Below are 27,694 nucleotides of genomic sequence, written 5' to 3' on the forward strand. Positions count from 1 at the left end.
AACAGGTACACACCAAAACATAAATAAAGCTAATGTATCTTAAAGATATACAGAGGGTGCCAAAAAAATGCATACACATTTTAAGAAAGGAAAAAACTGCATTAAAATTGTAATACAGGGAATGACACTAGCATTCATTTGATGAACGCCATCTTTTGAGCGAACGTCATGCTATGTATTGCCACCGTAACTCAATTCAACTTCGAAAAGTAGTACATACATAACATTCTTAAAATGTGGACAATTTTTGGCACTCCAGGTATTTTAAATTATCTACAGTGATAATGTGTATAAATACAATACACTGATATTGTTACTTTCTAGGGATTGCATTTTTCATAAGAAAAAAATGAGTTTCTCTACTTACAAGTCTAGGGGGTGATTAAAACAACCACCAATCCCAACACTACGTACAGATTCTTTGTAAATATGCAGTGCTGCTACTTAGCATTTTCCTTATGCTATTATATACGTTCCTTTCTCCTGGCTCCTGAATTTAATCTGGTGGATAGTTTTCTGTGGATGGAACATTTCGTTTCCATTTAAACATCACAGAATTCTTCACTGAATTGGAACAGGAAGAACTGACATTTATTTCTTACCAGTTCTATGTTATATACTCCCTCAGTCATATTTTAAGGTGTATCTGTAACTTTATATTAGTTTGAATCTTTTGTACTGGTGTATTCACATATTCCATGAGGGAGGTGTGCTGCATTACTTTCAGATATCTTGGTGCTCTTCTGTTTCTTGTTTCTGTTTGTTTTATAGCATGTACTCCCTAATACTTAAGGATTTGAGCAGAATTTACAGATTCAGTAAAGACAGCTGCCAATTCAAAGTACTCTCTCTTCCTCTCTCATGTACTTATATTTGTTTACATGTATATTAGTGTGTATTTTATGTGTTATTAGTAGTGTTCTAAAAATGTATACATGAAATTGAACCGAATTAACACACAGCTTTGCGATATGTGGCGCTTCAATTCTGAGGCTGCCTTGGTCTTTAAAACTGTGGTAGCATGACTTTCCTTGAGTCATTGTACCAGTCTCCTTGACTTAGTCCTAAACTAATGTAACACCCCCGCTGGACTCTGGAGAATGTCTGGAATGATTACCTAATGATTCAAACAACGCCAAAAAAGACAAAGCCCTTTAGAAACTGTAAGAATGACTAATGAAAAGACTTCACGCAGACATGTGGCTTTATCATGGGCACCGGAAAGGAAGGACCCAACCCTTTTCTCCATCAATAAGGTTTGTACATGATCTTCAATAGCTTTCATACCTTAAATAAGACTCTGAATGAGTCTAAATATCTTGACTATGTTTTGATTCCGGAGTCCATTTGAAAAACTTATTCAGGAGTAACTCGTATGAAAGGAAACAAAGATGAGACCTTTTGCTGTCAGTTTTTCTTCTGGGCTTCCTCAGGGAGAAGGATGGGTTGTTTAGACCAGGTGAAAACAAAATTACAAATAAAGACAAGTGAGTTAAAAGTTTTTAAAACAATATTTTCAGTTGTTTATTAGTATTTGACCTTAGATTGAAATTAAATGTCGTAAAAGGAAAATCGCTAGATTGCCATTAAGATACTGCTAGTGAAGGAGTGTGTGAGTGGCTTTGCCAGTGAGTAGGAGGATGAAACAGCAACACTTGTTCAGAGGTTTGTGGCACATACAGCTCTCTTTTCACAGGTCTTCCGATTCTGGTACCGTGGGATCCTCTGCAGGCTCAGTTGTTATCACTACAGGGACGTTGTCAGATATCCATCCCTTAGGAGCCCTGTTAAAGGACCGTCTGCCACATAGAGGGTTGGAGAAGGCCATGAACCTGGAATCTGTTAGAAGTAGGAGCTCAAAATCGGGAACCTTGAATTTAACCATTTTTGATGCTTTTTCAAAACCTCCAAATGGGGTAGCAACTCTGTAGGGAAAGAAAAAAGAATAAATTCATTTTCAAATTTATTTGCTGGAAAATAGAAAGCAACTTAATTCATTATTTCCCAGGCATGTTGTTACGCTCCGTTCTTAGTACGCTTTCCGGTTTTTGACGTCGGAGACAAGCATTTCTATTCAAGGGCTGTGCCTTTACGATAAAACATAATTGATAACAGTAGCGGTGTCAAGTCCCTTTGTATGTGCTCTTAGTTTGGGATTAAACTGACCTATTGCCTGTACTCTGAGGTCGTCCCAAAGTGTCTTGCCTTGTGCCTTTGCCAGCCCTGTGTCTTTCCCCTGCTAAGGGATTTCCTCCTGCCTTCACTCTACCTGTAAGTTCCAACATCCCGCCCGTCTAGTCCTTCCTTAGCCAAATTCCTGTAGCGTTGATTGTCATATGCAGTCATTCAGCGCTTAGGAAAGGGTACTTAAAGTGCCTTTAATTTCAGATATTAATCAAGAATGTCGATTACCACCCAGATGCTTTATGAATTTTAAGCTGCAGAAAGCACAGTAATGGTGAAAGCAAGCAGTTATGGACTGCATGCCATGCACCAGCCACGTTGTAAGCGCTTCTCAGACTGAACTGGTACAGGATTCACCTTGGGCCCTTGTTGAAGTGCAGATGCTAATTTAGTCAGTGTAGTGTGACATTCTGCATTTCTAACCAGTTCTAGGGTGATGCCACAGCTGGTCTGTGGGTTGCACTTGGAGTACAAGGCTTTCCTGATTGTCTCATTAAATCCTCAACAACAACTTTGTGAGCTCTTCTATTAATATCCCTATGTAATAGATGAAACTGAGGCACAAATATGTTAAATGACTTGCCCACAATGACCCACCTATTAAGTTGTAGAACGAGGATTGAAACCCAGGCCAACAGGCTCAATGGAGGCCTGCTTTTCTAGCCACTCCCCTATTCCACAGCACAACAAGGTAATCCCTAAGGGGTATCGGGCCTTCTGACATCACTTCCTAAGTAAAGCTGTGTGTTTAGGAATGTCAGCCTATGTGGGCTGTGTCTAAATGTCAAGCCACGGTGCTGTCACATTCATGACGCAACTCGCTGATTCAATGTCCTACATTTTGTCATTTGATTTAGAGAATTAAAATGTCTTTATGACTCAAATTGGATTCAGTCCATAAGTGAAACTTATTATTTTTGGATGTCCAAGATTTCCAAGATAATATTTTATCATTTTAGAAACTCACCATCATATATAGTTTATTTGTTTGTTGACTCATTCATGTATTCATGCGACAAATAAATTATTGCTTGTTATATCTAGATACTCTGTTATGTGCTAGGAATTCAAAGATAGACTGTACTAAGTCTTAACTTCTGTGAGCTCACAGAGAAGTAAAGAGAAATGTGAGGAAAACAGTAGCACATCGTGGAGTAAGATAGTTCCTCTAAGGGAAGAACATCCTGGATGCAGAGGAGCTTGGGGTACAAAGCACCAGTCTCCCTGGTCGGTCAGGAAACGCTTCTGAAACTCAGAGCCTGGGTTCAGCACCCCTATGTAATTTGTAGGGCCCCGTGCAAAATGAAAACTCTGGGGCTCTTGTTAAAAATTGTTAAGAATTTCAAAACAGAAACAGCAGAGCACTGAGCCAAGCATGGCCCTTCTAGGTGCGGGGCGTGCAATTGCACAGGCCATGCATCCACTCCCAGGAGTTTGAGAATACGTGGTTATCCACTGGATACAAGAGGCTGCACTTGAACATTTCTAGATTTAGGCTGAATTTGGCCAATGAATCTCATGTTTATGTATTCCATAAATGAATTCTACTCATTTTTGTTTTTTCTGAATTAAATCAAAGAAGAAATGTTCCTCTGCCATGAAATCCACTGTGTGGGTTTGGCACTTAGCTCGCTCCTTCTTCCCTTTTCGTCCAGTTCTGTGCTGTTTTTCTTCCTCCCAGTTTGCAGGTCAGTTTCTTCTCTTGTAAAAGAAAACATTCCCTTCTGGTCCATCACCCATCTCCTACCTCCTACCACTGATCCAGCAAAAGGTTGCTGTTTGAAAAACAGAGTTTTCTTTTCTTTGGCACCATTGAGCCTATATCCTGTTTGTTTGAATTTTTATTGCCCTCTGCACACGAAGTAAAGAAAGTCCATTAAGAGATGTTAAGCATTCAAAGGGAGATATTTCAGACCTCTGAAAATAGGTTCAAGTTTTAGTCAAAGTTAGTGAAGCATAAATTTCCACTAAAAGATTTGGAATATTCTACTAAAAGATAACCGTGTATCCCTGTAACTCCCATAACACAAATTCTTCAAACAAAGGCCTGACTTAAAATGATTTTTATATTTTGTCTACGCTACAGTGAATGATAAGCCTGTTCCACTCAGATGAATAGTTAATAGATGCTTTTTTGTTGGATTTTTGATTGGTAATGGGATTGCATTTGTACAAATTAATAGTGCTGGACATAATACACCCATACTAATTACTGATTGTTCTATAAGGTAAAGAATAACATAAAATGATTGTATAGAACTTGAAGTACTCTACTAACTACCCAATGTATGTAACATATTTAAAGGTACTTTAATCTCAGAATCATAGAATTTTACAGATGAGGAAATTCATACAAGGAGAGGATCAGTGACATAGTCTCATAGCTTTTTGAAGAAGAATTGGAAACCTTGCTTCTAGTTTAATTTCTTCCCTCATGTGTTGTGTGGGTTCACTATAGTATTATTTGAATATAGTGTAATATTTACATATACTCAAAAGGAGAACAGGAATACAAAGTTGTATTAGTTGTATTAACTGTGTGGGCCGTTTTGAAATCATGGTGAGACTTGGGAGCCAGTTCTCATCCAGTCATTATCCCTGATGGATGCTACTCGACTGCATCTCACTTTAAACGCTTCAGTAACAGCATCTAGTTATTATGTGTAATGATGGGGGGCCACCAAGTAATATTATTTTACTCATTGCAAAGGACTATGGGAGTATTTGGAAACTATTTATCTCTCTTTCTCTGTTGTTCTCATTTGTTTTTGCAAAAAACTGAAAAGAATAGATATGTTAAAGTCTTAATATAATGTTGAATTATTTAAGAAAGAGAAGGAAAAATTATACTACATCGCATTTTAGAAATATGTATCTATATTAGTTGTGTGAGGAATTAAATTTCTGGTCAAATTATTTTCTCATAACCTTGAGTTGTTTGATAAAATAAAATCCTGTTTAAATAATCTACAGCAGATATTGTTATTTAAAGGTACTTTAATCTTATAATCATAGAATTTTACAGATGAAGAAATTAATACAAGGAGAGGTTCAGTAACATAGTCACTGAAGATATTAACCCAATTGTACCTGGAAATTATTTTAACCTCTTTTTTTTTCTCTTTGAATTGCTGGAACATGTTCTGGACTGATTCAAAGAATGGTTTTTGTCACAATTTATAAAGATCCAGATACCTATTAAGATTATTTTGCCTATGTGATTGTTTGTGATTATTTTAAGTGTAAGATACATTTTAAAAAGTGTACAAATCATAAGGTAAAAATTGATGAATGTTATTTATCTTCTAATTATTTGTTGCTGGCATATAAAAATATCATTAATTTGTATACTGAACTTGCACTTGGTTATCTTACTAGATTTTCTTACTAATTCTCGTTACTAACCTGTAGCTTCCTGTGGACAGAGTCGTGTCATTTGTAAATAAGGACAGTTTTATTTTTATTTTCCTATACTGACACCTTTTGTTTATTATTTTTGTTTCATTATCTAGCAGAGGTCAATAAATATCATCTTTGTCTGAAAATGTGCATTAAGATTTTTATGTTACCTTTCACCTTTAAAGAACATTTTCACTGGATATAGAATTATAGACTGGTGGTTATTTATTTTGTCATTTTAAAGGTGTTATTCCCTTGTCTCCTGCAATTCTAGTTGGGAAATCACCTGTCTTATTTTTACTCTTTTGAGATAATGTGTCTTTTATTCCCAAACATTAATATGTTTTTACTGTCTTTGGTTTTCAGCAGCTTTACACTCCTGCCTTTGTGTGGCTGACATTGCATTAACCCTTCCTGGGTGGGGTAGTACTTCTGGAACTGAGGCTTGATGGCTTTTGCCAATGTGGGAAAATTCTTGGCCATTAACTCTTCGGATATTGCTTTGCCTTTTTCTCTCTGTTACTCCCTGCTGAGACGAATCACACATATCAATTGGCATTTTGATTATTGTTCCAAGTGTGTCTTCATCTCTTTTCCTGCATTTTTTAATCCTTTTTTATCCCCTATGCTCCAGTTTGAACACTGTCTGCATCAGTTTATAAATCCTCTCTTCAGCTGTGCTTAATCTGCCATGCAATCTGTTTAATTTTTAAAAACATTTCTATTATTAAATATAACAAAAGTACAGAAAACCTCATAACAATGTACAATAGCTGTTGTAGAGGAAGCAACCGTGTAACCACTGCACATGCTAGGTTACCTCGGGAGCACGAAACATGGCCCTATCCAGTTGTTAACAACGCTCTATTGCCATCACAGTCAGTCGCCAATATTTTGACTTCCACATTAATATAAACTTATTATATATCTAGATATAGATAGATATCGATAGCTATATCTATCATCTATATATACATATTAACTTCCTTTGTATGTTAATAACCCAAGTGCACATCTGTTCAATGGGGTTCGGTTCTGCCTGCCTGGTACCAAATGCTGAGTTTACACCTCTAAATTCCCCTTAAGTTCAGGATCGTGGCCCTTAAGTCCCTACTTCCTTGATAGTTTTTCAGTCATTTTTTAAAACAATTTTTATAATAACATTTTTAAAAATAATTTTTATAATAACTAGCTTTCCTAGTTATTTTTGTGAAGTTGTTCTGATATAAACTAGTCTGTCATAGCTGGAAATGGATTTTCTATTTCCTACCCGTGTGACTCTGTATAGTCTCCTTCATTTAGCAAGCATGTAAGCCGAAGCTATGATTACACCTTATTGTCATGCAGTAGGCTTCTAGAATAACACATGCGACAGACGAGGCCTCAGACTTTGTGCAGCCAGGTGCGTGCACTTAAGGGCAAAGGCTCTGCAAGTTACCTGCCTAGGATTGTCAAAGTGGCAAATCATGTTTGCTTCACCTGTTAATGTTGTTTACCAATAATGAAGAATCTAAGAATAGACTGTAATGTTGATTAACATTAAGCTCTTAAGGTTTTGTTTCTATATTGATGTATATATAAAAACGAATAAAATTTTGTCAAGTGAAGGAGAAGAGTTAACAAGGTCTCTCTCTCTCTCTCTCTCTCTCTCTCTCTCTCTCTCTCTCACACACACACACACACACACACACACACACACACACACAAACTCACATGCTGTGTATATATTACATCTCAGAAGCCTTGCTTTAGCACAGGGCACTACGTTCCCTAATTTCATGGTACTGCGCTCACTGAGAAAGTGGTCATTTGGTCCCTGACTATCAGTAGGCATCTCTTTATAACCAAGCAGATACACCTGGCTGTTTGTAGACCTGGAACCAAGCTGCTGAGCAGCCTAGGGGCACAGCGGGGTCCTATGGCATCTCTAAAGCACTGCTCTCAAAGACAAACCTAAAGTAACCCATTATCTTCCATTTCCCCTGGTGTTCTACTTTCCAGAAATTTCTACACTCTCACTTCAGAAAAAATGGACGCGTATACCATTGATCAGACTAGGCCTCCAGCCTCCTTCCTCTGCCACTGTTCAGTCCCTCCTTGGATCGCATGGCACATGTTGTTTGTGCAATGGACGTGTGCGGGAAGAGATTCAGCACCAGTAGGTGTGGTACTTACTAGTCGGTGTATTACTAATAATAGATGTAATGCTATACTACTATTTTAGTAGTGTGTAAAAACTAAAATTTTAATTGTGCATAGTTTAAAAAGTACGGGACATGATCACTATTTAAATGCACGTTTTGTGGTATTTTATAAACCAATGATTTATTTTTAACTTATTAATTTTTACATGAATAGTCATTAAGCAGCCTAAACACTGGGTCTGCTTTTTTGTGGGTGTCAGACAGCATGTTGGAGCTACTGTACCCTAAAATGAAAATCATTTAATTAAAGAATGGATTCTCAGGCTATTAAAAATATATCTAAACTCTCCATGGACATTATTAAAAATGGATAACAGGGAAAAATAAATGTCGATTGAGTAAACTGAAAAGCAGATATTTGGCATTGTTTCTGGTAGCATAAGTTTTGGTTTATACATAGGCTGGTGTCTTGGGTCATAAATCCCTAAATTACCTTTAATCTGGCTTAAAAACATATAATTGGAACCCGGAATTACACTTACTAAACTTGATGGCACTAATTCTCGTGGTGCTATTATCTGTGAATTAATTCTGAAATTCTTCAACAGCATTGTCATTGGAGGCAACACGCAAACTAATATCAATCTTTGAATGAGGTATTATTATTAAAATAACATTTTTTTAAAGGTGGGAGGTAATCTTGATGTTATAATGGTGATTTCTGAATCATTTTCTTCATTTTTATACCAAAAAAGACTAAGTTTGGCATATTGGTAATATTGCAAAAAGTGAGCCTTTGCCTAAGCGTAGGGGTTACCCCATATTGATATTTTGAGTCTATTCTTAAAAGAAGACCAATCTTTTCTATCAGAGGACTTCGTTCTCCGTACCATGATATAAAAGCTGTGGTTTTACATGCCAGCAGTGTCCCCCAGGATACCTGAATTACCTGTTAAAGCTTCTGTAATCGGGCAGTTCTGCCTTTCCTTCAGGCTTGAAAAGTTTAGGGTATAAAGCCTCTAAAAGCTGGGGATCACTGCCGATGGCCTGTTCCCAGGGTGACTGGTAGTACTTAGGGACAGCTGTGGTGTTGAATCTTTCAGGAGGAATTTCCTTCAGGGGCCCAGAATATCCTTTGGAAAAATATAGCAAGAATAAGTAAACATAGAGTGCCTGAGAATTAGGAAACTCCACCTAACATTTAACCATGTTTCATTTTCATGCAGGATAAATTTATGAAGAATGCATCCTTTTTATGCTGTCTCAGAAAAGAGTAGTCTGAGCGTGGTAGACATTTTTAAGCCCTTTTCAAAAGAAACCACTTTTCTTCCTGTTTAATTTTACCAAATCATACAGTTATTTCTTCCTGGACTATCTTAGTATATATTTGTTCAATAAAACTATTCAAGTTTTAAAAATTGTGCCCCTTCCATTAATTTACACTAGGCTTTAGATATCACAAATAATGCATTAATTTAAAAATATGTATTGAGTGTTGTACTGTGGTCTGGGCCCTGCGTAAACAGCAGTGAAGACAAACTGTCCCTCATCTTGGGGCTGATTTGTTCGAGATAATTGGGGTCTTGTCTGTCTTCAGAGCTGAGTGATCTGGAAACTGCTTAAGCTTCAAAATGGTGGAGTGTTTGTTTCCACTGCTTCTTTCTTACTGTTCAGTCCCTCCTTGAATCCCATGGCGCATGTTGTTTGTGCAATGGACGTACGCATCCCATGTTTACTTCATCCCTGAAGATTTCTTACCTAACTTTTCTGCTTCTGCTCTCAAGTCCTCAATTTATTCTTCTCAAAAGAGCTAGAAATTTTCTAAGTGTCATTTAAAAATCACGCACATTCCTGGCATGAACTGGAAACCATCGTCACATGCATCGAGTGACTGCTCCGCCCTCTGCCTCACGGCCACCTGATCACGTCTTTCCTGTAATTCTCAACTCCACCGCGTCACACCCTTCACCACACTGACATTTAGGTTCCCCGCGCTCTTTCTCATCTGGAAAATATTTTGTTTTCTTCTGTCAAGCCAGGTCTATCCTGTCTTTACACTGAAATGTTTATCTCCTTCAAAGTCTTACTAATCCCCTTCTAGGCAGTTCTTCGTTTGCCGTCATTTGTCTTCTGATTGTCTCCACCATCTAATGGGCATCTGTCTCTTTCAGTAGGTTTCTGTTCTCTGCTTGCCTTTCAAATGCTGCTGTCGCTCAAAGCTCTTTCCTTATGCTGTACGTTCTGCCTAGAAAATTCCGTTTCTATTCATGGCTTTAATTGTGACCTACGTGTTGATGGTTCCAAGTTCCGTTTTTTGATCTCCAGGCCCTTCTATTCCACCACCTACCATATCTGTCCCAGTGAATATTCTCCTGGCACACATTATAGCCTGTCCACACCTACGTACGCCATTTTCTAATACATCACGCTTCTCTTCCTGTATCGGTCACCTTAGCAAATGTTGTCACTCCACCCTCAGATGTTCAAGACAGAAGACTATCCTAAACGCGCCTCGTTCCCACAAGTATTACCAACTGTACTTTTGCAGATTTCAAAAATAGTACCTCTCAGACTTTGTTTCTGAATCACCTTGGGTACCTATTTAAGTGGGTAATAATAGACTTTTCCTTCCAGAAATCTTGCTTCAGTAAGTCTCATGTATGGCTTACAAATCCTATACAAGTGATTTGCAAAGAACATATCGGGATGCCTTGCTCTAGAAAATTCCCTCTGTTCTCCTTATTTCCATTATAACTGCCGTGTTCGGGGCCTCTCCTGCCTCTTGCCTGGGTGTTCACAACAACCTTCTGCTAATCCTGTAGCTGTCAGCTCCTCCCCGGGCACCCTGTACACTGCTGCGGAGTGACCTTCCAGCTGGGAAGCGTGCATGTCCCTCACGTCCTTTACTCACACGGTAGTGCTGTGATGGCTCCTCAGGACAAAACTCGAAACCCCTCGGCATGACGCGTGTGTCCCTACCAACCAGCCCAGCCTCACCTCCTGACTTTCTCCTTTCACGTTTCATGCTCCAGAACTGCAGAGCCACTTGAGGTTGCTTGTGTCCCATACGTCTCCTACTTGTCTCATTGGTTTCCTGCAATCCTTGTCACCTGTCAATTCCTATTGCAAGCCTTAGCTTGAGGATACCTCTTCTGGGTAGCCTTTCCTGTCTCCTCCGGGAAAGTAGAGGAGCCTTTCCTGGGTGTAATCTGCATGACTCCATTGTCATCACTACCACGGCTTATTTCCTGTTGCTTTCCTAGAGTTGACAGAGGTCAGCCATATAGAAACGGGAAATTTTTTAATTTTATGTTTTTTAAAATTTCTTGAAATCCCACTACCCTAACACAGTTATTTAATTATTGTGTATTTTTTCCATTTGTCTTCACCTATAATGATCACATACCTGTAAATTTGGTACCAGACCTGGATTTAATTCTTGATCCGTCAATATTGACTTATAGCCATTTGTAACCTCAGCTACTTAATTTGCAAAATGAGGATTGTAATAAATATGTCATGGACTTATTGTAAAATTAAGGAAGACAAAATGTATAGTTTCATAAATCGTACAGCCCTACACAAACAGAATTTCAATGTAATTGCAAATGACTTAATTTTTAATATAACTGGTGATTGCCAACAAATACAACGGGCCGTCTGAAAGAATATACGACTGCCATGAACGTTTTCATGACTCCTGTATGTCTAAATCTTAACATTGATCTTGAACTTACCCACACAATAGATATACAGTGAGACAAGATGTATCACTTAGATACCATTTACAGAAGGATCCAAATGACTTGAATCATATATTTCAGTGCACAGCAATCTTAGTATTCTCTTTGTAAGGCAATGGCTTACCTGGTGCGATGTTTTCTGGATTTGGGGGACTCCGTGGATCCGGGGTGTTGGGAGGAGTAAACGGGGCTTGCTGTGAACCACCTTCCAAGTGGCTTGCGTCCATTTTCCCATTCTGCATGGCAAGGTTGTGCTGCATTTGATCAAAAGTACACTCTGCTGAAAACTCAAAAATATGAGACACACAAATAGGAACTATCATACGTGCAAGCCTGCATTTGTGTATTTAGAATTTAAATGCAATGCTGTTTCATTGTTTCATGCAGCCTCAGTAATTTATGTGGTCATTGGTTGTGCTAGTGAATTTTTTCTAAGTTCCTGAAATGTGTCCCTGAACGGAATTTCACTGAAACTTACAAATCATTCTTTCTGCATTAATTTAGGAATTGCAATACTGGCCATCTATCTGTATGGACTTTTTCTTGGGAATTAATGATGAGCAGGAAGACCAAGTCTTCCTAACTAGTAGTTAATTATCAAGAGCTACCTCCAGCATGAAGTATACAAACAAAGCCTTATCATAGGATGAGCCTGAAGTTGTCGAGTTCTATCATGTGTGATTCCCTTCAGGGAAAGTTGGAAAGACAAATGAAAATGTGTTTTGCTTCACGTCAGTTAAGTTGATCCTCAGTAAAATAAAGCTAGAGCAGGTTATATCTTACAGGTTATAAATATATAAATTATAAACCCATGTATAATGCATTTTACATGCTTTCTGCTGAAATAGCAATAGAAATAAGAGGGTTTTTAAAAAGTCTGTTCTATAATTTGTGCCAAATACACAGTGAAACTTATTTTTTGAACAAAATAAATATATATATTTAGAATCCCAGTGTATTTAGTTTGGTCTTATTTCAGAATTACATTTTATAGTATACTTTCCCTTTTCTCAGTATTTAAAATTTCTATAGATTTCAAAATGCGCATAGTTGCTAAATACATATGTAGTCTCACCGTATGTAGTCTTAACTATAAATTGTGGATTATTTTGCTTACCATCCTTTTGTAGTGGTTAATAGAGGATTTTAACTATCATGAATCACTCTTCTGTTTTATTTTCCCTGGAATGCTTATTTTCTTCATTTCCTTTTTTCCTTTTCGTGTAAGAAGTTGAACTAGAGCTTCAATACTGGCTGGTGTAGCAAGCAATATACCTTCATTTCTTTTTAAGAATGTACATTTCCTGTTGTTATTGTTTATGTCAGAGCCAGTTTGTGTGGCTTGAAATTGCCAGTTTCTGGGAAGTAAAGCAAGTCCAAAGCTGCGCTTATTTTTTCTGTTTTTAAAATGATACTTAGTATTTGAGCAAACAGCATTGATTACCAGGGAGTCCGTTTATATTTTCATCTAATGATGTCCTACACATTGTTATAAAGTAAGAAATATATAAATATAAGTTACATAATTATTTCAACACCATCTATAGCTCAGGGGAAGCAATAAAAGTGAAAGCTCTTTTCAGAAACTTTAGTCAATAAATTAGATTAATGTGATATAAATCATATAAAGATGATTCAAGAATGAGATTATAAGTAAATAGTTGTTCTCTTTTAATGTTATTTTGTCTCCATCACTAGACAAAACCTGTATTTATTTATCTGAGTTTCCAGCATAGTATCTAGAACATAGTAAGCATTCACTGAATATTTGCCAAATATGTAAATAAATGAATGGAAATAGACATGAACCTAATATTATTTTTAAAATTCCTGTCATATTAACAATGCTTACTCCAATTTGCAGTCTGGTACCTTGATAAAGCAAATGTATCATCATATAATATGGCTCAGTCTCTTCCTCTCTTAGAATTAAAACCAGAAAATATAGATCATTAAAGCCAGAAGGCACCTTAACACTTGAGCCCATTTGCCTATTTTCTAAATGAGAAAACAGGTCCTGGAAGGCAAAGCAACTTATAAATTAACTTAAAATCACATGACTCATGGGAGAGCAGGACCAAACCCTGGTCTCCTGTTTCCAGGCTGGTGTTTCCTTTAATTCCACCGTGATAGGTGTTGGTGTCAAAAGCTCCAGAATGTGGAGAGCTGGGTGTCAGCCATATTTATTATGGTATGGCTCAAGTCAGGTCAGTAAGCTTCCTTGAATACTACTTTCCTCGTTTCTAAGGAAGAGAGACTTCAGGCTATGTTATACGATTTAAATACGTCTGGCGTCATAGCATCCATTGCTATTGTTTATTGCTCTGAGTTATTTATCAGCATTTGTTTAGTTCAATATGCCTATATTGGGCTATTTTATTTGCTTACTGCCCAGTTTTCTAGGGATACTGAAAAATTATCAAGACATATTTTTATACATTGTATGTGTAACCGAAACGTTTAACCACAGGTGTACAAGGTCATTGTCAATAATTTGAAATACTAGTGATGAGAGAATATATTGTGTTCAAAAGGATGTTTTTAACCTTATTGTACCTTCCTCCAAGAACTATAGTTAAAGCAGTATTTTTAGAGATGTAAATGTAAGTTATGAAAACTGGCGTTATTCATTTATTCAGATGCCTTGACCTGTAGATGACTTCTCAAAGAATTCCCTTAAGCTGTCTTATTTTTTACTCTTTAAAGCTGTTGCTCTGTTGTCATTATTGAAAGAATATGATTATATAATCAGACTCGTCAGCTGAGACAGGGATTATTTTAGGCTCATGCTGTATTAGCTGCAGATTTTTTCTGATAAGAGGATACTGGGCATAATTATAGGGTAACATAACATCACATTTATCCATGACTTCAAGTGAAAAATCATTTCTCATAAATGTAAATACTGTAGTTGAAAAAAAACTATTTAATTTAATATGTCCTCTCAATATTTTCTATTAATTAGAAACATAACAAAGAAGACAGAAATTTGGGGAATTAATAAAATTTGAGTGTTTGTGTGTATGGATGTTAGTTCTATAAGGTGGTTAATTATGGTAAAAGATCCCAGTGAAATTAGCCTCTTTGCTATAGTGAGCTGTTCCATTCAAAACAACTTATTAGTGATGGCAGCTGGTAAGTTTTTACATTTAAAATCATAAGTAAACATACAGACTTTTCATAGCTACAGGAAGAAGAAGCTCTCAGTAAATAAAATGTATTTGTTGTAGTCTCCACCATCACTCAAATTCAGAATCAATGCGATATTCCTTTTTGATTCTCTATGCCTGGTATTTTAGTTTTAAAGCCATTTCACCAGAGCTAGTTTTCCTACTATGAATGTCTTCCTCTACAACCTCTCTAAATGACAGTTTAAATGAATATAGCATTAAAGTAATATACAAGATATAATTTAGTTAATTAATTGGTTTGTTTGGTTTATTAGCTTTCAGTTGAGGAAACCTTTTGTCCAAAGAGTTTTGTCCACATTGGTTTTGTGATTAACAGGCCACAGACTTCCCTACACAATGAGGAATTTATGCTTTGAGAGGAGATCAGTGTGTCTAGTCCCTAGGCACGTTTCAGTGGCGAGATGTGTTCAGCCAATAAAATGCTTATACTTACTTTGTGGAACGCTGTGTGCTTTGGAAGTGTTTCCATCCCAAACATTTAACTAGTGGTGATAAGACCATGTTAACTTTCCATACCACCAATCTCTCTCCCTCCTCTTAGCAGGACAGACCAGTTCTTCACGGCCAAATCTACAAGCTTACAATGTCCCTATTGAACTAAAAAGATACTCAGTCATACATAGTATTTACTCACCTAAACGATTCATTGTCATGAAAAAACATGTCTGACAGGATCAACAGAAAGAAAACACATAGAACGCTTGTTTGGAACTCTAGAAACACATACGTTTAGAAATGCTGCCCATTTATTTGGATACCACACGATCAAGTTATACCTACGTTGATTTGTGCTCTCGATTCATACTGGAAATTTTCAAATGTGTATTTGTCAGATCTTCGCTGTCGCATCTTAAAGAGCCGGGCCCCACGGTTACTGAGATGGGATAGCTCTTCCAACATGATGTCTCTGGGGACGCTGACCTTTTTGCCCAGATCCATGCCATCTACACCTGGAAAAAGACATTCATGTACATGGGAACCCCAAGGTAAGCATTTTCATTGCTTTTCTAAATTGCGTCATTCATTGCCTGCTACGTGCTGCATGTGGGAACCGAGAGGTAGTCTCCGTACAGACTGCCTTGGGTTGAATCCTGGCTCCGCTACTCTCTGATCATAAGATATGCTACTCATTTTTTCTAAATGTCAATGGGCTCTCTAACATGGGCTTATAGTAATAATACCACCACATAGGGTTGATATGAGGATTAAATAAAATGCTTCATATAAGGCACCTAGCAGGGTGCTTGGCTGAAAACGCACGAGTGAGAAGGAAGCTGTCGTCACTAGGAGCAGAATTTAGTCTCTCTATACTTAGTGAGTTACAAACAGCACTGCTTATAGTTCTTTTAATAAGCTCTGTTTTGCCCCCCACATTTTTATGTACCACTTTGAGCTGTCTCTATTACTAGAGTGCCTGCCCTTCCACCCATGTCACCCCATTTTCCTCCCTCTGTCAAAATGCTATTCATTCTGCCTCCAGCATGAAGGAGCCTCGTGTGAATTAGGCAGGTGGCATGTCTCGAAGGAACAGATGCTTCCCGATCCAGCATCAGTGCCATTTCGGTGAATCCCTTCTCTCAAATCTCTATTCATAACTACCCATGCCTTCTCAGTATTCCCATTGCATTGAATCACAATTACTTGATTCTGTGTTACGTATTTTATGGTTTGAATTTTCTTCATAATTTAGCCTTTGTTTCCCCCCTGCCTTACATATAGTGATATTTAGATTATTTTCCATTCTTAGTACTAAAGTACTTTTCTGAAATCCAAAAGAGATGAAACTCCTCCACTTGCTCCTTTAACCAGGAATATATTTCTGTGTATGCCACCAAGTTCTTTTGCCACCGTGGACTACTGCTAAATGCATAGGAAGGGAAATTGGGGCACTAGTGAAGTAATTATTCCGATTGATTAGAACATTATTTGACGATGTGATAAATTTACCCTAATAATTAGCATTTTGGCAGTATTTAGGGATAAAACAACAGAATTACTTATTAATATTTATTCCCATTTTGCTTTGAAAAAAATCAGTTTGTTTAATATTTTGATGTTACCTGGAGAGGAGATCCACTAATTATAAAAACTGTAGTATCAAGGCATCTGCTTCCAGGGAGATAGAGTAGATATACTTTTCCCTATACCTCAACTATATACAACTAAAATCAAGGACATTATGTATGAAACAAACATAAGAACACTGAAAGAAAACTCAGCAAGATACGGCCCTCAGGACTCAAGGAACAACATGGTGGTGAATTCTCTGGGTTTTCTTTTAGCCTCATTTATACCAGACTTGGAGCTTAAGATGCTAGCAACCCAGAAACACCAACAGGTACGGACAAAAACAAAAACGAAAAAAAACTCCAACCACAGACTGTGCTTTCCATCCAAAACACCAGGAAAGGAGCAGTCTAGCAAAACAGATAACTTTTACACAGTAGACATTCCACTTTAGCCACGTACCACAGGAAAAAATTTGGCTCCACCCATGTCAACAAAGTCCCACCTTATATATGTATATAAAAGAAATATTTAAGACTGTTCTGTTATAAACAGGGGAAGATAAAGGAACATGAGATAGGTAAGGTTTCTATACCTTGCTTGAACTGATAAAATAACATCACTGGACTTTGATAAGTTATGCATACATTTTGTAATACTTAGAGCAACTACTAACAGCTGTGCAAATACATTTGAAAACACTATAGATAAATAAAAATGGAATTCTAAAAAGCATTCAAATAATCCCATGGGAAGTAGGAAAGGGAAAACAGACAACAAACAGAAAACAAAAAATAAACTGATAGACTTAAGCTCTAATACATCAATAATTACATTAAATATAAATGCTCTAAGTACAACAATTAAAGGACAGAAACTAGCAGATTGGATTAAAAAACAGGAGCCAACTATATGCTGTCTATAAGAAACACACTTCAAATGTAACAATATAAGCAGGTTGAAAGTAACAGGATGGAAAAAGATATATCAAGCAAATATTAATCAACAGAAAGCACAGTCATATCTGATATTAATATCAGACAAATTGAACTTCAAATAAAGGAAAATTACCAGCAACACAGAAGGCCACTGTATAATGATTAAAGTGTCAATCTGTGAAGTAGACCTAGAAATCCTAAGTGTATGTACCTAAAAACAGAGCTAAAAATGGAGCAAAAACTGTAGAATGAACAGGAGAAATAGGCAAATCCACAGTTATAGTCGGAGACTTTAACATCCATCTCTCAACAGTGATAGAACAACAGAGAGGAAATCAGCAAGGATATAGAAGAACAATGCCATCAACCAGTAGGATCTCATTTATAGAACATGTATAGAGTACTCTGCAACACAGAATGCACACTCTTTTCAAGTGTCCATGGAACACACACCAAGATAGACCATATCCTGGGCCATAAAATGTACCTCAACGGATTTTAAGAAGATTGAAATTACGCAGGGTATGATCTCTAGTCCCAGAGGATTCACACTAGACGTCAGTAACAGAAAGATAACAGGAAAATCTCCAAACGTTTGGAAAGTCAACAGCACACTTCCAAATAATCCACAGGTCAAAGAAATCTTAAGGGAAATAAAAAGTTCATTGAGCTGAATGAAAATGAAAACAGAGCAGATCAGAGTTTATGGCACCGCGTTAATGCGATGTGAGAGGAACATTCATAGCACGAATGCATACATGAAAAAAGAGGAAGAGTCTGAAAGCAATGATCAGCTTCTACCTCAAAAACCTAGAAAAAGAAGAGCCAAATAAACCCAAAGCAAGCAGAGTAAGCAAATAATAAAGATAAGAGCAGGAATTAATAACAGAAAAGCAACAGAGAAAATCAGTTAAATATGAAGTTGGTTTTTGAAAAGTTCAATAAAATCGAGACATCTCCAGCTACTCTGACAGAAAAAAAATATAGAAGGAACCAATTACAAATTACCAATATCAGGAACAAAACAGAGGCTGTCACTACAGACACTGCAGAGAGCAAATGGAAAACAGAACTCTACAAACAACTTTCCACACATAAATTTGAAAACTTAGAAAAAAATCGACCAATTCCTTGAAAAGCACAAAGTACCACTTTTTGCCCAATATGAAGCAGAGAAGCTAATTAATCCTATAACTATAAAGCAGTTGAATCTGTAATTTTAAATGTCTCAAAAAATAAATCTTTAGAGCTAGATGATTTCACTGGAGAATTCTGCCAAACATTTAAGGTAGAATTAACACTGATGCTACATAATCTCTGCCTGAAAATAAAAGAAGAGGGACTACTTCCTAATCCATTACTAAGCTAATACTACCCTGATACCAGAACCAAACAAGGATAACACAAGAAAAGGAAGATACAGTCCAATATTCCCCATGCACATAGAAGCAAAAATCCTTAACAAAATACCCATAAGTAGAATTTAGCAATATAGAAGAAGAATTCTACACCATGAGCAAGTGGGGTTTATCCAGGGATACAAGGCTGGTTCAACATTCAAAAGTCAGTTGATGTAATCTACCATATTAAGAGGTTAAAGAAGAAAAACCACATGACCATACCTTTGGGATTTTGCAAAATATTGTTAAATAAATCCAAAAGTTGACACCAAAAGCACTATCCACTAAAGGAAAATCTGATACATTGGACTTCATCAAAATTAAAAAGTTTGGCTCTGAGAAAGACTCTGTTAAAAAGATAAAAAGAGAGGCTACAACCTGGCAAACAGTATTTGCCAAACACATATTTGACAGTGGCCCAGAATACATAAAGAATTCTCAAAACTCACCAGTAAAAAAACCCAAAAAACCAGACAATCCAATTAGAGCATGGGCAAAAGACATGAAGAGACATTTCACCAAAGAAAATGGCAGATAAGCATATGAAAAGACATTCAAGATCATTCATTAGGCAATGCAAATTAAAACTGCCATGAGATACCACTGTACACGTATCAGAATGGCTAAAATGAGAAATCGTGACAGCACCTTATGTTGGGGAGGGTATGGAGGAACAGGATCACTCATCCATTGCTGTTGGAATGTAAAATGGTACAGTCACTTTGGAAAATACTTTCGTAGGTTCTGTTAAAAGCTGAACATAGAACTACCAGCAATACTGGGCATTTCTCCCAGTGAAATGAAAAACTCAGGTTCACACCTCTATGCAAATATTCATAGCAGCTTTATTCTTAATAGCAATAAGAGAAAAACAGAAACAACCCAATGTACTTCAGCAGATAAATGGTTAAAAACACTGGTGTGTCCGTACCCTGACACTCAGCAATAAAAAATTGAAACATGCAACACCTAGATCATCTGCAGAGAATGACACTGAGTGAAAAAAAGAGCTAATCCCCAAAGGTTATATATACTGTGATTCCATTTATATAACATTTTTAAAAAGAAAAAAAAGAAAAAAATATATATATAGAGAGAGAGAGACACACACACACACACACACACACACACGGGGGTGGGGGGGCAGATTAGGGACTGGCACACGTCTCTTAACCGCCTCAGTACTGCTCTGGCTGGGATGTACTCTCGTTTTGCAAGGCGTTATCATTGGGGGAAATGAGACAAAGGGACATAGGATAGCTCTGCATTGTTTCTTACGATTGCGCGTGAAACTACAATGATCTGAAAACAAAAAATTTAAATAAGAGCTGCCAAACCATGAAAAGATAGGAATGATCTTTAAATGTATATTGATGAGTGAAAGAAGCCAGTCGGTAAAGGCTATGCACTCACAGGAGTCGGATGGTACAGTCTCAGGATTTCTGGGAACCAGTAGTTAAACTCAGTGAACACAACCATTACTAACATTAAATTAAATTAACTTAATAATTAGAAAAGTTGTATTAAAAACAAAAGAAATGCTCAAAAAATATCACTTTCTACATTTGTACTACTTTTTGCTATTATCTGTGCTCTTTTTAAAATACCGTTATTTTTTATCTAACGTATGTGTGGTGGAAACACCATATAATGTGTTACCGCGCATCTCTTCCCAACTCTGCGTGCAACGCCTCCTGGATGGTAGCTTGACACTGGCCATGGCGGGAGTATTCATGCCACAGAAATTGGCAAACTTTACAAACTAAGGCATTTCCCCCCCCCAAGAACCCGTAGTTAAATATTTACTAGCGTACTATGTAGACACAGGCATATGTGAAGTCATTATATTTTGCACAAACAACATAAGACATGGGCTAATTCTTCAAGGTTTTCTTCCCTTTCCTTCCAATAGTTAAATTTATGCTGTAACCGGAGCAGGCGTTCCAGACCACTTGCGAGGTGGGGAATCTAATGTATGAAAACTCTCATTACTTAACTTTCAGAGTGAAGAATGCTGTCAACTGGGCACGTGGAACCCAAGTTCAGCTGTTCCCTGCCCTTATTGCAAACCCCTGTGCAGGGTCTTAACCGTGTGTTTCTTCTGGATGCCTGATAAATGATACAACTTATTCAGGATATGTGTCCTTGGCCTGTGGATTAGAAGGTTGTCTTTGTGGCATTAGATCATCTATTGAAAATACTAGTGTTAGGCATACTTTCCTATTGATGTCATTTATAGTGATCCATGATTTTCCATTTATTCTTTAAAGATTTTATGAAACTTCATCTATTTTGCTACTATCTCAAGGAAATCAATGATTGTCTTTAAATAAATATTTAATTATAAAAATATATCGACATACAACTTCAGGACCTTGACTATAATCAAATTAATTTCCACCCAAAAAACACAATTTTTAATCTACTAGAAGTATCAGATAATTGTTACCAATATTTTTTCTCAGTAGTGTCCTCAAATGCACAATACTTTGGTAGTTAAATTAAGATTTAAAATCTTACACTAAAAAGTTCAGATATCTTGATTTTTGAGTATACTTTTCCCCCAGTTTTCATACTGTGGAGCCATGTTGCTCTGAGTACTAGAAACCAAATGGAAAATCAGATTTTATCGGGAGAACTTCAGTGATCGTTGAAAATGTGCCCAGTTCCTTTTTCAAACCTTATTTCAATGTGTGGTCTTATGAGCAGACACTGGGCTTAAATTGCTCCAAAAGGAAACATTTATTTTTGTTTGTTTGCTTGTTTGTTTGTTTAACATTTATTTCATAGTTAACATTCTGATACTAAGTCGACAAAGATTTATGCACAGGAAGTTCTGTATTTTTAATTTGAAATTGTGATCCTGATGAAGTTACACGTTCAGTTAGATCAGTGAATCCAATTCACAGTTTGTAAAAAGACCCACTTATAAATAACTGTAGTAAGACAGAGGGTCTTTTAAAACTGTTTCTCCGTGATTTTCTGGCAGCTGTGATTCTGGGGGAATGGGCAACAGTACTGCAGGGGGTTCACGGAAGCGACTTGCTCTGGGTGGTCCCGTGGGTTTGCTCAGGAGCCTGGGGAGGCGTCTGCCTGCACAGGCCTCTCATGCCTGTCTCGAGACCGTTGGCCCACGTGGCTTGAATAATGGTCAGTAAAATACACGTTGTTGCATAATGCAACATATGATATAAAAGGCAACAGTCCACCCTGTGATTTTGAAGGATGCCTGGAAAGACTACAATTGATAAAAAAAGTTTAATGATTTTCTGTGCATTAGAAAGCTGATACAGAAACCCATGTGGGATGTTTTTATTTTCCTATCTCATACCTCTTTGCCTTGATTTGAGTTTTAAGACTATTTCATAAAGTTTCCAAAAATTTACTGTGAATTAAAATGTCATTTAAACTGTATAAATCTATAAACTTTTCAGAAACGAGATTACCAATGTATTGACGGACACAAACAGAATGATCTAGTACTGTTTGCAGGATGTACGTCTAGAGCATGTGAGAGTGAGAAAGATAACAAAAACACTAGTGATGGGATGGGATGGCTGGAGTTAAACACTGCACTTCCCGCTTTGGTGTAAACTGAATGTAGCCTTGGTCTCTGCTGCTGCTTTTCTGGACGGCCCCACTACAGGTTTAGCAAGCTATGGCTTGCTCAGAAAACCTGTGAATTCACAAGATATTTCTATACCCCAATTTCCAAAATAAAATGTGCCTTTTCTTAGGGTTATGAGACTGCTAATGTGAAATTTTAAACCAAAGCAAGCTAACAGACTTGTACACTGAAGCATAAGGTTAAGTTAGTTTTCTGCCCCACACGTTTTCTGTGGGACCTGTGGTCAGTAAGCCCTTCCTGGTGGCCTCATTGTGATATTGACGACTTGATTAATGACAGTTGAAGATAAGCTGATGCAGGAAAAGTAGAAGGGGTCTTCACATAATCTATCAACTGGAATTGGAGGATTTGCGCTCTGCTTTTCAAAGAGCCCATACAGCTTAAGTCAGTATTATTGTTGCCTTTGTTATTGGTGCAGAAACTCAGATACACTGATGTTTGATTCAGCACATAGTGCAGGAAATTAGAGTCTCGGAATTTGAGAATTAGGTGTATGAACAAATCCAACCTCCTCATTTTCAGATGAGGAATCTGGTGTCTGGTCTGGACCCCAGGGCTCCTGGTACCATATTCACAACAGCACCCCATTTAGAGCTGGGCTTCCTGTTTTCACAAAGCTTAACTCTTCCTGGAATCACGAAAAACAATCTGCCCAGTCCTCTTCTGTGTGCTGGGAAAGTTGCTCACCAGTCACAGGGAGGGAGGGGGGACCCACAAAAACAAAAACAAAACATACAAACAAAAAGCCCTCGCAAAGCCCAGGTGAGGAAACTGAAGGGTGACCCGAACAGCCGGATGGCACTGTGGTCTTCCCTGTTCCTGGAGCTCCTGTAAGCTGTCAGCGTCACTTGTCCCTGAGATTAGGGACCTCATACTCCCAGGTCTTCTCAGGGGTGTTTGTCCCTTCCCCACTATTTTTGGACAGGTGCCACTTCTTCTAGAGTGTCTCTCCTTCCGTCCTATTCGCCTTCTCTTTCTGTCACTGTACTCTCCCTATCTTTTTATCCTTCCCTGTGTCTCTCTCCTTCAGCATTCCTCTCTCAAATGAGTTACTGAGTGAGAGAGGAAGATGATTGACACTGGAGACATTACAGATTTGGGTCAACAGCACAGGGCCGGTGGGCACAGAACTATTGGAAGCCACCTTTCCTTGCCCCCACAGCTGATTCATGCACAGATAATGGCCAAATATTTTGGTGTTTTCGTCTGGCTTTTAGAATAGCGCTAGTTAGATGGTAGCAAGGTGGCTGTGCTACTTCTGTGTGAAGCATGAGATTTCGCATCATCGGTGACACAGGACCTACCACCGTCAGCTCACTGCTTCCATAATGATGATGATCATGGCGTGATGAGAGGGCGGCCGGTCTGACAGAAGGCAGCCCTCGTGTTTGTTACTCATTCTTTTTGGGAGTGCGCTGTAGTTGCTGCTGGCGCATAACTGACACCAAGCATGATGGGCCACACTGAGTAACAGCTTGGGTGTAGTTAGTAGGCGCTGGGAGCTACCTACACTTTTTCTCATTCTATCCAGTTCTGTGCATTTTGGTCTATACGGGTAGGATTTTTCAGTGATTCTTTGAGGTTATTTCTTCTTCAGATGGGATGAGTGCTGTGATATAAAACTCTCCTTTTCCGATTCTTATCTTTTCCTACTGATTGCTCTCAAAGGTTCACCAAGCTATAGTCTCTCTCCCACAACAAGAATTGGACTGAACTTCAGTCCCATGTTTAGAAGACAGCTCATTTAGCAGTCTCATTGTCACAGTCCATTCTACTCCAGGCTAAATGTTTTTGAAAAGTGATCTAAAAGATAAATGAGTTATCATACTGCAAAAAAGAAAAATCCTGACGACCAAGAGGAGAAGGGGGTGGGAGAAGGGCTTTGAAAGCATTCTGCTCTGGTGCATTTTTAATAAAGGATAATCCAGTCCAAATTTGCTAGATTGAGTCTTATAATTAAGTTTGAAAGAGTTGCGTTCTTTATCTGAAATCACCCAGATTGTGATGCTCTGAAGTGCTGGCAAGTTTGAAGGATTACGCCCAAAAAGGCTACTCTGCAGTGCAGGTCTCATTTCTGCACCCTTAGGAAAAAACGAGAGTCCCCTAGCTCCAGGTCTCGACGCAGCACATCCTATCTGGGCAGGACAGGTCCCTCTGAGATGTCAGAGGGCATACAAGATGGGAATCGTTTCCACTGGGCCATAAAGTGCTGGAGCTGTTTTATCTGAGAGGAGTGAAAAAAGGGTCTGTGATGACCCCTGTTAGCTGGCATACTGGAGCTGCAAACAAACACAGAGCGTGGGACTTCACTTACGGGGCTGCAAATCTACCTGGGACTTGGGAGGGCCGGAGGCCTTCAGGCAGACTCCATGTGGCCAGGACTTACTGGTGGTGAGGGAGGAGTGGTGAGCGATTTTCCCCTCATCTTGAGGTATGATTGTATTTTTTTTCTTTATATTTCATAAACATAAAATAAAGAAAAAGATATTCTTATCCTTGTAGGTCTCTGTCCAGACCAACAGAGTAGAATCCAACGCATGATTTAAACTGGGAATTCATTAAATGGGTCAATTGATTTATGATTAGAATGTAGTAAAAAAAATGATCACATCTCAAGTTTTAAGGTGAATAATTTAGTTTCAAAGTCAAGGGATCATCGGATTTTTACCTGTTAATCAGAGAAACTATAAAAACAATGTCAAGTAAACTATGTGAAGCAGGAAATACAAAGAAACCTAAACATTTTAAAGAAGCTTGTATTTTGGAACTTGGGATATATTTCAGTTCTGGAATCTGATTCAGAATTATTTCCTCTTTATTCCAAGCTAGTTTGACATCATATCAAAACCTGGGAACTGAGTTCCGTGCAGCACACTGATCTCATACTGCAGAAAATGGGAAACAAAACTTAACAGCAGGATGCTTGAGATACGACTGCACTCATGGCAGCATTTAAAATAGTCTTCGATTTGTTCTATTCTGCTTTCTTTAGGGAAGGTGAAGTGTGAAAACCCTACGCCACCCTGTCCCCAGCTGCCTCCACCAGATCTCACACCTCTTAGTCTCAGTATTGTCACATGAGAGGTGACATTCCTTGTCAACGGAGGGCAAATATGGAGGCATCCTGAAAACTCCACAGCTGTACCTGGGATGGCTCAGATCAGCCCTTACGAGGATCTGATAGTCTACTCACTAGCTTTTAAAATCGATGATATCCTTTGCTCATGAACAAAGTCGAATTTCCTTTATAACAATCAAAATGCAACGTATAAAGAATTGCTTTGTAGAGTTATTTGCAAAAACTTAAAGAGAAGGAGAGAGTGAAATATCTTGCATTTAATTTATATTAAATTTGTTTTGAATCATATGCTTTGAGACTACAAGAACTTTATATTTTCCTAGAAATTATAAATAAAAGTAGATTTCTACACAAAAATACCTTGATAAATGAATCACCAAATATGAAAACTAATTTCAGAGTTAAAGAAATTCACAATGAATATGAATCCCAAATTAACAACTTTTGTAAAAAAAAAAAAAAAAAAAAAAAGGTGATAGTGCATACTTTGAATGATTTACGTACTATAAGGTAAAGCAAATCAAGATATACCATGTGGGGTGAACAATGAAGACAAATATGAGACCGATCCAAAAATAAAATAAATAAAAAAGAAGACTTGAGAGCAGTACTAACGTACAATGTGGAAGGACAAGACAAGCAGAATGTACATCAGCTGTCAGCCTGCTCCATTCCTTCAGAGCAGTTGTTCATCTGAAAATAGCTTCTAAATGAGAAAGGATGACTACAAAAGGATTAGTTACCATAGGCGCTGGTCCACCCCCTGCAGCTCCAGGTTTGTTATGACAGAATAGCAAGAATGGAAAGGAAGTGAGCTATAGCATGATAAATGACATCGGGAGGGTGGGTGTTAGTGCCCAGCTGCATTAGTGCTCAGAGGGTTTTTATCGATACCATTTCCATGGATTTCCTTCATGATGGCTGATGCTTGCTCTTTTCTCTTCTTCACCATGGTATTGTGTGATAGCATGGTTTTCTGTTCCCTGTAAGAAATAAACATTGAAGCAATGTGAAGACCTCATCTGGGGTGTTTCACAATCGTGCTTCTGAAAAACAGCATCTTTGCTCTTTATGATTTTGCTATCGCTTTCTGCCAAAAGGCTTTAATATGCATTCCTAGTGTGGTGACAGAGCCTGTTACTCATGGACAGGCAGTGTCACAGTGAGCAGAGTTCCGGGCCCAGTCTTATCTAGACACTAGTTCAGTGGTCATCAGGCAGTGAGAAACAGTGACAGAGCTGGCCTCCTTCCCCTCCCCCTGTCTTTGCCAGCTTGTTTTAATCTCACTGTTTCCTTACTGGCCTTCATTTGTACCAGCATCACAGTACATCAGTTCCAGCAAACTGTAAGAATGAAGAAAGGACAGCAGATTAAACCAGAACTCTTTCGTGGTGGCCTTTTAAAATTGGCATCAACAGCTTCCCTTTAAAGCAAAGATTGCCCATTTATGAGTCACAACTTTGAACCTCCTTGGAAAACTGACTACTAAAACATTTTAGGGAATAGGGTACTGACCTTGCTCAGACTGCTTTCCAGCAGGATGGATCCCAGTTTGTGGAGGAAAGACTGGAGATGGAGTATGGGTGGCGCTTGGGCCCGATGGGTTTTATCCTTGAGCCTGGGACGGCATGGTCCCCAGCTCCGACTCCAACTGGGGACTGAGCCTTTCTGAAGAGACTGGCATCCAGCTGACATCAACTGACTATATATAGCACCAAATACTTCAGCTACTCATATCTTGCTGGCGAGAGAGAGGAGCAGAGAAAGATTAGGTTCTCCATTGTGTTTCTAGTTTGGGAGATGGTTGAATGAACATACAGAAAGTTTTTATCAAGTACCTCCTGTTTGAAGAGATAGTAGCCAGAAGGAATTTTAAAAACATTTTAATTAAAAGCTTCTGCACAGCAAAAGAAACCATCGACAAAATAAAGAGGCAACCAACTGAATGGGAGAAGATTTTTGCAAACAGTGCCTCCGATGA

General features: G+C 38.0%; 1 protein-coding gene across 2 annotated transcripts; it reads right to left on the minus strand.

Moving 5' to 3' along the window:
- Positions 1 to 1,492: 1,492 nt before the first annotated feature.
- Positions 1,493 to 27,399, minus strand: MYOZ2 (myozenin 2). Of its 2 annotated transcripts, none has more exons than XM_019744524.2 (6): positions 27,229 to 27,399; positions 26,608 to 26,696; positions 15,442 to 15,611; positions 11,595 to 11,757; positions 8,677 to 8,860; positions 1,493 to 1,925 (listed from the first exon to the last, which is right to left on the minus strand). In XM_019744524.2, exons 2-6 carry the CDS (start codon positions 26,681 to 26,683, stop codon positions 1,691 to 1,693), a joined length of 828 nt encoding a protein of 275 aa, XP_019600083.1. In that variant the 5' UTR covers positions 26,684 to 26,696; positions 27,229 to 27,399; the 3' UTR covers positions 1,493 to 1,690. The 2 variants fall into 2 exon arrangements, with proteins under 2 accessions (XP_019600083.1, XP_019600084.1); XM_019744525.2 differs by having other exon boundaries at positions 11,595 to 11,724; positions 27,229 to 27,395.
- Between the last annotated feature and the right edge of the window lie 295 nt (positions 27,400 to 27,694).

Source organism: Rhinolophus sinicus, linkage group LG07 (assembly GCF_036562045.2).
Source record: "Rhinolophus sinicus isolate RSC01 linkage group LG07, ASM3656204v1, whole genome shotgun sequence".
Taxonomy (NCBI): Eukaryota; Metazoa; Chordata; class Mammalia; order Chiroptera; family Rhinolophidae; genus Rhinolophus; species Rhinolophus sinicus.

Excerpts from the sequence above, each read along its gene's own strand:
- MYOZ2 (XM_019744524.2), bottom strand. The coding sequence starts at position 26,683 with ATGCTATCACACAATACCATGGTGAAGAAGAGAAAAGAGCAAGCATCA. Across the intron at positions 15,612-26,607 it reads GAAGGAAATCCATGGAAATG|GTGTAGATGGCATGGATCTG; the intron begins GTATCGATAAAA and ends GTCTTTTTCCAG. Across the intron at positions 11,758-15,441 it reads AATCGAGAGCACAAATCAAC|TTTTCAGCAGAGTGTACTTT; the intron begins GTAGGTATAACT and ends CATATTTTTGAG.